The sequence below is a fragment of the Pteropus alecto genome, unplaced genomic scaffold, assembly GCF_000325575.1.
Source record: "Pteropus alecto unplaced genomic scaffold, ASM32557v1 scaffold46, whole genome shotgun sequence".
Taxonomy (NCBI): Eukaryota; Metazoa; Chordata; class Mammalia; order Chiroptera; family Pteropodidae; genus Pteropus; species Pteropus alecto.
This window is the reverse complement of record NW_006439231.1, coordinates 415,511-426,022: the sequence shown is the minus strand read 5'-3', so window position 1 is coordinate 426,022 and position 10,512 is coordinate 415,511. Positions and strand designations below refer to the sequence as shown.

The window sequence follows — 10,512 nt, the reverse complement described above, 5'->3', positions numbered from 1 at the left end:
ACAATTGAGAATTTACAACCATTATCAAAGGCTGAATATGAGACTGAAAGTAACCAGACGAATATTTTTAAAGATCATGAGAAAAAGAGAATTAGTTTGCAAAATCGAAGACTCACAAATAGCTCAATTTTATAATAGGAAGCAAGTAACAATTGTTATATTTCTAATTCAACAAACACTCCACTGAGAAATGAGTTAAACTGGATGAAGGCAAATGGCTTCCTGTGTCTTTAGGTAACAAGTGATACTGAGGCTGGATGCACAGTAAAAACCAAGGGGCATTACTGGTCTCCCAAAATGAAATGGAAGGATGAATCTATCTGCAGAATTCTAATGATCGAATAGTTTCCTTTGCAACAGTTAAGCTACAAAATTCTGCACCAAAATGAAATTAAAATATTCTGAATATCCACAAAATAATATGGATGCTGTGAGTAGACTTCTTAATGTTTTTGTGTCCATCTGTGCACAATATGTGAAACATTTTACACTCAATAACTTTTTTTTTTGCTATTGCTTTAAATCAGAATGGTAAATTTCAATCTAAACCTATATAGTTTGTAATTTTTAATTTCCCCCCATTTTTTCTCTTTGGAATGAAATATTTCTAACTCAAACAGGTAGTAAATCACTTGAAAACAAATTTTGATCTGAGAAGCTAAATTGTGAAAAATTGTTGTGTCACAGGAGGAAGAGAGCTTTACATCACAATTTCTTCTTGCTGGAATAAACTAGAGGAGTCCCATCTATGAGGCATACCAGCTTCAGGACTCATATACAACTACTCCCTTTTTTCCTTCCTTCCTGTTTTAGCAAACTTATGACAACAAAACAGGCAAAATTTTGTGATGACAAATACAGCAGTTGTCACACAGGCCAGCAGGAACCCAATCACATCCAAAGAGTGGTACTGGAACCAGTTTAGGTCATAGGAGGCTGGCCGCAGGTGTTTGGCTCCTTTGTGGCGCATGACAAATTCGATCCAGAAGACTGCTCGATCCAGAGGTTTCATTGGCTGATCATGGTGAATTCTTGATAATTTCATAGCATTCTCTTTATAGCTAATTGAGAAACATAAAGATATCAACAATGAAAGGAAGATAATTTGCCTAAGCAATTTAAACCCATGAAAGTTTTTTGTCAAATAATTTAAAATACATGCCTTAGAATTACAGAAGTAGTAGTATAGTTTTATTTGGGTCTCAAGAAAGTTTGACTTCTAAATTGGAATTTGCCGATTGACGAATATTTAAAAAGTGAAGATGGAAGATAAGATGGGAAAGTTAAAATCTTTTTAAGCAGAGGAAATGATAGGAGTCACTCAATATGCTATATGTTGGAAGGTGGAGATGAATATTTAGTATAATGCTCTTAAAGTTTTAAAGAGGAATTGTGTCATGGCAGGAGACATGCTTCCTCACTGTCTCTATGCTTCTACTCTTCTCTTCATAACTCTACTGTTTATTTTTGGTCCTCTAGTCAGAATAATTTTTTTTAAAAAAACATCAAATTATGACACTCACCTGCTCAAAATTTCTATCTGGATTTTCATCATATTTAGAATAAGACCCAAATCTATTCCTTGCCCTGTAGGACCTTACATGTACAGATCCCCTGGCAACCTCTTCTATCTTATATATATATATGTATATTTACCATTTGATTCCTAGAATTTCTAAATAAAATATATTTGGTAAAATATACCTTCAATTCATGTATGAAATACATAAGAAAAATGCATATATACTAAGTGGTCAGCTCAAAATTTCAAAATTAGCAAGAAAATTATCATGATACGAAAATACCAGTATACCCACTATCCAGATATTGATAAAAGATTCCACAAACTACATAGAAGCATCCCATTCCTGGACCCTTTCACTACTCTGTTCCCCAAATTAACTACTATCCTGACCTTTAATACCATAAATTAATTTTTCTTATTTATATATTGGAGTAATATAATATATGCTCATTTGTTTTTGTCTTTTCTGTAGCAATTGTTGGTTAATTCCTTTACTATATAGTATTTCATTATATGACAATACCACAAATTATCTCTTAATATAATAATTAATGGACATTTAGATTGTTAATAATTTTTGGTTATTACTACTAATACTGTTATAAACATTCTTTTATACATATGCTTTTTGGATTACATATTTATGCATTTCTATTGCATATATACCTAGAAGTGGATTTGATGAGAAGGTGCATGTATGATTATGATTTCTTGGTTGATGCTGAATTATTTAGAAATGTATTGCTTAATTTTCAAAATTTGGAGATTTTTTTAGTTATTTTTTTTAATGATTTCTAACTTAATTCTAATCTGTCCAGACAATTTACTCTTTATGATATGAAAATTTTCAAATATTGCATCTTGGTTTATGCTATAGCATATATGGTCAATTTCATTAATAAATTTACATGCACTTGAAAAATATTTTCCCATCATTTTATATGTGGGAAAGGGAATAGTGAAAGAGTCTAGGAATGGGGTGCTTCTAGGTAGCTTGTGGACTATATTTATTTATACATAGATAGATACATAGATAAAAAGTTACATTTTAAACAGATTTAAAAGTTACATATATATTCTACAAATATTTTTTGTACCTATTATTTTTTCATCTTTTCCTATATTATTGAGAAATGTCTTTTAAAATGTTCTATTTATATACTTGTCCAACCTTCTTTTTCTTTCTTTCTTTATTCTTTCTTGCTTCCTTTAAAAGTATTTTTTAATTCAATTGTTCTATTGTTTTCTTCTTGATAATAAATTTTTAAAGTATTCCTTAGGTGTTTCCTTTTTAATATAAGAATAATGCTGAGAGTAGTAATAAATGCTTAATTGATAGTCACTGTGCTAGGTAGGCACTACAAATTTCATAATGTTATTTTCCTTTGCAGTATGGAAAAATTTAATTATTAAAGATTTATTTTATCAAAATTAAAACATTTTCTGCTTAAAATGACACCAATAAGAGTGAAAGTCAGCCAACTAGAATGGAGGAAATATTTGCAAATCAAATATCTGATAAAGTATTTGTATCTGTAGTATATAAAGAATTCTTACAATCCAATAATGAGAAGACAACCCAATTAAAAATTGACAAAGCATTGAAGTAGACATTTCTCCAAGTAAGATAGATGAATGACCAATAAACACAAGAATAGATGCTCGACATCTTTGGCTATAAGAGAAATGTTAATCAACACTACAAGGAGAGACTACTTCACACCTGCTAAGATACCTGTAATAAAAAAGACAATGATAACAAGTATTCACAATGATGTGCAAAGTGGAGCCCTCATACACAGCTGATAGGAGTATGAAATGGTTCAATCCCTTTAGACATCAGTTTGGAAGTTCATCATAAAGTTACTATATGACCCAGAATTCATTTGTAGATATCTACCCAAAATGAATGAAAACATATGTTTATACAAAAACAAAATGCATTATTCATAGTAGCCAAATGTAGAAACAATTAAACTGCCTCTGAACTGATAGATGAATAAATAAAACATGCTACATTCATATCATAAAATATTATTTAGCAATACAAATCTACAACAGGGAAGAAACTCAAAACATTATGCTACATGAATTAAGCCAGTTGCAAAAGACCATATATTGTATGATTTAATTTATATGCAATGCCCAGAAAGGTTAATCCATAGAGATAGAAAGTTGATTAATAGTTGTGTGTGTGTGTGTAGTGTGTGTGTGTGTGTGTGGGGGGGTGTAATGAGAAGTGAATTCTAAGACATGACATTTCCATTTCGGGGTGATAAAAATGTCCTAAATTTATATTATGATAATGGTTTCATAGCTCTGTAAACATACTATATATTTAAATTTTATACTTTAAACAGGTTAATTTTATGGTATATAAATTATATTTTATTACAAAATTGTTAAAATAATGATAAAGTCAATTTTGAGCAAAAAGATAATTTCAGAAATTTTGGGTCACGAATTGATTTAATTTATGATATTTCTTCTAGTTCTTTTTCCTATGATTCTATTGTATTTTTTGAATGTGTTTTTCTTTTTTACAATTACCTACATAACTTTACATTTTTTGTGTATGTGTAGAAAATCATTGCACTAATTGGTTACCTATTAAATCAATGATGTTAAAATGAAACTTTGAAATAAATGTTTGATTAAAAATAAAAATGGGGTTAAGATGGGTTAAATCATATTAATTTCAAAATTAGCTTCTAAAAATAGGATGAAAGTCACACTTACTGTTAACAAGAGAACCTATGAAAAAATTGTAATACTCACGAGGGGTCATAAATGACTGTCTTCAATGCCTTGAGCAAATTGGTAGTAGATATTGTGTTAAAGTCCACTATGACAGCTGTTCCTTTGGCCTTCATGTGACTGACATTATCAGCTTGATCCGCAAACAAAGGAATGCCAATCATGGGGATTCCATGGTAGATCGCCTCATAGATGCCATTGGCTCCACCATGAGTTATAAAGGCTTTGGTTTTTGGATGACCTAGGATTGGGTGAATTTCAGCAAATTATTAATTATAAATCTTAGAATGAAATGAGTGTAGGGCAATATAAGGTACTGAAATAGACAGTGTATTTAGATAACAGATGAGTATACACGTCAGACTGCATTAAAATGTCTTTCAGAACTCAAAGAAAGAGGCACATAAGTCTGTTGGAGAGATAGTGAAGGCTTCATAGAAGATTGGTGTGTTTCTTGTGACTTGAAAAATGAATACAAGTTGCCAATGGACAAATGAAAGAGAAAATTTGGATTAAAAAAAAATGTATGCAAAAAAACTGGTGGGCATGTTAGAATATATTTTCTTAGTGAAATACTGAAGTCTCTGAGTCTGATAAGTAGTCTGTTAAGGCAGCAGGAAGTATGACGTTGGTGACAAGGAACCAGAGAAAGGATAGGCTATACTCTATCATAAAATGTATTATCACTTAATGAAAAAGATCAGGGATTTTTTTTCTGTAGAAAATAGAGGGCACTAGTAATAAAAGAGGAGATGTTATTTTTCAGTGACCCCTGATACACTCCCAGGCTGAGTGAAAGGACTGAAATAAGGAGAGAATTAAGAGACAGAGTGACAATCCAGAAAGTGTTAGAATAGTCTCTGTGAGAGGTAATTACATATGAAATAAAGATATTTTGTTTCTGGCTATAAGGAATGGGATTGTACAAAAATGCCATCCATTTTATCTTATTCTTTTCCTCTAGGCCTGGAAAATATATATAAGGAAGTTAATTTTTATTTTTGAGGTTTTTAATAAGAAATGTTCAATAATTTTTTTTCCTCGTGAACTGTTTATCACTCTTGTCAGATTAACTCTCATTTCAGTGTTTTCCAGAGTCTCACCAAGAAGATCATTCTGGGGAATCCATTTATAGAGACGAGTATTTGGCCCTAAGGTGTCTGGTTTTTTGCCATCAAATCTCCATATAACCTGTTAGGGTAAGAAAATAACTTATTAGTCATATTACAAAATTATAGCATGTTAGATTCTAATAGATTAAGAGGCATCTAATTAAACCCCTTACATATTATAAATAAGGAAATGAGGACAAGAGCTGTTAGATGATAAGAATCAATAAAACACTGATATAAGAAGTATACTCGTATTACGTGTACTTATTTTTATATTCAATCTGGTATGAATGCAATCATGATGTTTCACACTTAAGGGTTAGACAAATTAGATTATCAATGACCAATTCAAACATGGAAAATATTTAGATAGTCATATAATTTTAGTGCATAAAACAGTAGCAAATTAGTAATAATCTGCACATTTATTTTGTTTTAACTATTTATTACACTAGCTCCCATCTTCCAGATTTCATGTTATTCTGTTGTGTACTTATATCCACTAATTCCATAATTTGTTTTATTAGAGTTTTACATTTTTGACTTGCAAAATCAATGCAATCAGCTATTTGTGAGAATTAAATTATTCTGATATTTAATAGTTTATTAATAATAATAATTTCTGCTTTATAAGTATGTTTAACTTCTTTTAGTTTTTATATGATTCATTTTTACATGAATCTGGTATTATCACTATAGCTAGATTTGAAAATTCTTAAAATGTAGAAGAGAAGAGCCCATTGGTACTTCATAAATAAAAGTATAGCTATTGAAAAAGTTCAAATATTATGATGATGCTAAATTTTATTCAACTGATAGTTGACAATGCATTGACAGCATTGATTAATATAGTTAATTAATCATCAATGGCCAAAGCTTTTCCAAGCCCAGAACCATAATTAGATCTAGATTTTGGAATTCCTAAACAATTTTCACAAGCTGGATCTAGTTTATTAATGGTTAACATCTATTTGCTATGTCAATGGTAAAGTGATTTCAGGTTTTCAGCAAACTGGCATAGCTGATAGGAGAAAGCTCCGTCAGTTAGGAAATTAACAAGTGGTTCAAAAATACCCAAACTGCAAGTGTATTTTATATATTAGAAATAATTTACTATCATATTTTATGGAGAATGAGATATCTGAAACTGTCCCATGCTAGGCTTGCTTCTGGTTGACTCTTTTTTATATTCCCTTCTCCTGCTTCAGTCAAGGACACTTATTATTCTGATGGGTCAGAGGACAGTTATTGAGGGGCCATATTTTATAAAACTGAACCCACCTTCACCCTTTCTTTTGTGCTTTCTTGCTTCAGACTTTGGCAGAGCCCAGCCCTCCAGAGACTTTTTCTCTTTCTCTAAATCATCATGGCTAGCTTGGGTACCTGGATGCAGCTTGAAAAGCTCTGGACATCCTTTCTCTGAATAACACATGGTATAGGCCTATTTCAAAATTCAGGGGGAAGTAAGAGGCCTGGATTACCTATTAAGTCTAAACTGCATGAGAACTTCTAGTGTCTACAATTCCCTCAGGAGTCCTGCAAGGAAAGGGAGCAAATGACTGGACAGAATTTGGTAATATCTATACCTGCCTACAATAACATTGTAATATCAAACTTCACACTGTATCTCTTAAATGCACTTCTCTGTGCTCGCAATTTTGATACCAAAGTTACTGTCAATCAGAAACACCCTCTGCATTACTTTAGCACCCTACATGTATATTTTGGTTTTTAAATTGATATTTGAGATAAATTGGAACTATCATAATAGTTAAGCTTTCATGCAGGAAATTTCTGTAACAAATCCTTTACATAGTTTAATACGCTCATTAAATAGTATTGTACTCTAAAGCACCTTCTCTAACCTTTTGTGGAATCTGGGCAAGGGCTGATGCAATCATATTAGCTCTTTCTTCTGTTATGTTATTGACCATTGACCCCAGAGTAAACACCACAATACCATTTTCTTCAGAGCTCTGTGTGAATTCTTCCATTTCCTGTGAAAAAAACAATTTGTTCCATCACAAAAAAAGTAACAACAGCACAGTAAATACTATTAAAAGGATTGCTACAAACTAGAGAGAAAACCAAGTATTATCAGGGATGATTGGTGTAGTGCCTATTTTTTTTAAATTGTGGTAAAATACACATGACATAAAGTTCACCATTATAACCATTCTTAAGTTTACATTTCAGTAGTATATATATTTTCATTATTATGCAATCTGTATCCAGAACTTTTCCACCTTGCAAATTGGAGCAGTATTTATTATACTGTAACTTTCCATTTCCCCCATTTACTAGTCCCTTACAACTATCATTTTACTTTCTGTTTCTATGAATTTAACTAGTCTCCATACCTTACATAAGGGGAATCATACAGTATTTGTCTTTTTGTGAGTGACCTATTTCACTTAACAAAGTGTCCTTAAGATTCAGCTATGATATAGCATGTGTTAGAATTTCTTTCAGTTTTAAGGCTGAGTAATAGTCCTCTACAAATATCCTGAATTGCCAGAAAGACAAACAAGTACTTCCTAGAGCAAATGAAGCCTGAAATACTGCTGGAGGCAAAAATGACAAAATTGGTGCTCTCATTCTTCAGGCACATCATGAGGAAGCAGGGGGCTTTGGAAAAGACATTAATGCTGAGAAAAAAAGAAGGCGGCAGGAAAGAGAAAGATCAAATATGAGATGGGCTGACTGCATAAAAGAAACCACAGGCTTGAGTCGAAAGGAGCTGAGTAGGGCTGCTGCGGCTAGGACTTTGTGAACATCATTCATAAGGTTGTCAGGAGTTGGAGGTGACTCACAAGTACATAACACACAATATTGCATGGTGTGTAAACATCATATTTTGTTTATTGATTCATCCATTCATGTGCCCTTGAGTTGCTTCCATCTTTTGGCTCTTGTAAATAGTATTACTACGAAGATAGATGTGAAAATATTTCCCCAGGATCCTAATGTCATTGTTTTGGATATATACCCAGAAGTGGAATGGCTGAACCAAATGGTAATTCTGTTTTTAATTTTTTGAGGAAACTCTATTTTGTTTTTATCGGTGACTATTTTTAACAGACCGAATCCCTCAGTTCCTTTGGAGTATATGATTCATATGAGCTTGAATTTCTCTTTATATTCATGCAAATGTGTGTGTATATGTGTGTGTTTGTGTATAAGCAAGAAAGGAGTAGAGCCAGTTCACAGTGTTGAACAGGAAATGCTCTTAGACAATATTATATCCAGACTCTTCATTTATAATGTTATTAATGGCCAATATTCTTGGAATGAGGCTGCATGTCGGGATCTTAACTCATCATAAATTTTTTATTGTTATAGTTCTACTAAATGTATTTATTTCCAGCAGGTTTTCTGGAGAATTATTTTAGTTTAGTCATTAGTATTTTATTTCTTTGACTATGAGTAATAAGAAAAAGTTTATTATTATTAGGATGACTTTATATCTTTCTTTTCTCAGCTCTATAATAACTTATACCTTACCTTAACCTTTGTCAGAGTTTCCCAAGCTCTCCCCTAAATCACTTAAAAAATTTATTAAAGTATAGTTGGTATACTACATTATTTTAATTTCAGGTGTTCAATGTACAACATAGTGATTTGACATTTATTTATCACATTATCATGTGATAACCATGATGAATCATGTCACTAAACAAAGGTGGGTTTTTAACTATATTCTGTATGCTGTATATTACATTCACATGACTTATTTATGACTAGAAGTTTGTTCCTCTTATTTCTCTTCACTTTTTTCCTCCATTTCCCCTCCCTCTCTTCTCTGGCAACCATTATTTTGCTCTTTGTATTTATGAGTCTGTTCAGCTTTGTTGTTATTGTTGTCGTTTTAGATTATACAAATAAATGAAATCATATGATATTTTTCTTTTTCTGTTTGATTTATTTAACATAGCATAATACCCCCTAGGTTCATTTATATTATTGCACTTGGCAAGATATCATTTTTTTTGTAATCTATTGTATATGTATATATATGTGTGTGTATGTGTGTGCATGTGTGTGTATATATATGTATATACACACACATATGTATATCACATCTATTTTATTCATTTTTCTATCAATGGAAACCTAAGTTGCTTCCATCTCTTAGCTATTGTAAACAATGTTGCAGTGGACATTAGGGTGCATATATCTTTCTGAATGAGTGGTTCTGTTTTTTTTCTAGTAAGTACCTAGAAGTAAAATTGCTGGGTAGTTCTGTTCTTAATTTTTCGAGGAGCCTCCATTCTGTTTTCCATGGTGGCTGCACCAATTTACAATTCTGCCACAGTACACAAGAGTTCCCTTTACTCCACGTTCCTTTTTTTAAAAAAATATTATTATTATTATTTTTTTAACACCTACAGCACCCAGTCTTCCTAGGTGGTCTTCCATTCAAGCATTAACCAGGCCCGACACTTAGCTTCGGAGATCAGATGCCTTTTACTCCACGTTCTTGCCAACACTTTTTATTTGCTAACTTTTTGATAATAGCCATTCTGACAGGAGTGAGGTGCTATCTCATTGTGGTTTTAAGTTGCATTTCCCTGATACTTAGTGATGCTGAGCATCTTTTCATATGTCTGTTGGCCATCTGTATGTCTTTGGAGAAATGTCTCTTTAGATCCTTTGCCCACTTTTTAATCAGATTGTCTTTTTCTTTATGTTGGGTTGTATGAGTTCCATATATATTTTGCATATTAACCCTTTATGGGAAATATCATTTGCATACAACTTCTCCCATTCAGTAGATTGTTTTTCATTTTGTTGATTTTTTTCTTCACTGAGCAGGAGCTTTTTACTTTAATGTAGTTCATTTACTTATTTTTGATTTTGTTGCCTTTGCCCAAGGAGACATATCCAAAATAAAATCACTAAGACCAGTGTCAAAAGTTTATTGCCTGTGTTTTCTTTTGGGAGTTTTATGATTTCTGGTCTTACATTTAAGTCTCACAAATAAATGGAAAGATATACTGTGTCCATGGATTTGAAGGATTAACTTTGTTAAAATGTCTACACTGCCCAAAACAATCCACAGATTCAATGTAATCCCTATTGAACTTCTAATGCTATTTTTTTGTTGAGAATATTTGA

At 31.8% G+C, this 10,512-nt stretch overlaps 1 protein-coding gene across 5 annotated transcripts in view; it reads right to left on the bottom strand.

Moving 5' to 3' along the window:
- Nucleotides 1–781: 781 nt before the first annotated feature.
- Nucleotides 782–10,512, bottom strand: part of LOC102878162 (UDP-glucuronosyltransferase 2B31) — an 18,694-nt gene continuing 8,963 nt past the window's right edge. For 4 of the 5 annotated variants that reach the window (XM_015592935.1, XM_006916505.1, XM_006916506.1 and 1 more), the window contains 4 exons: nucleotides 7,260–7,391; nucleotides 5,386–5,473; nucleotides 4,304–4,523; nucleotides 782–1,061 (listed from right to left, as the gene is read on the bottom strand). In XM_015592935.1, coding sequence (XP_015448421.1) covers nucleotides 782–1,061; nucleotides 4,304–4,523; nucleotides 5,386–5,473; nucleotides 7,260–7,391 — 720 coding nt within the window. The remainder of the gene's footprint in view (nucleotides 1,062–4,303; nucleotides 4,524–5,385; nucleotides 5,474–7,259; nucleotides 7,392–10,512) is intronic. The other variant, XM_025050045.1, reaches the window with a different exon arrangement.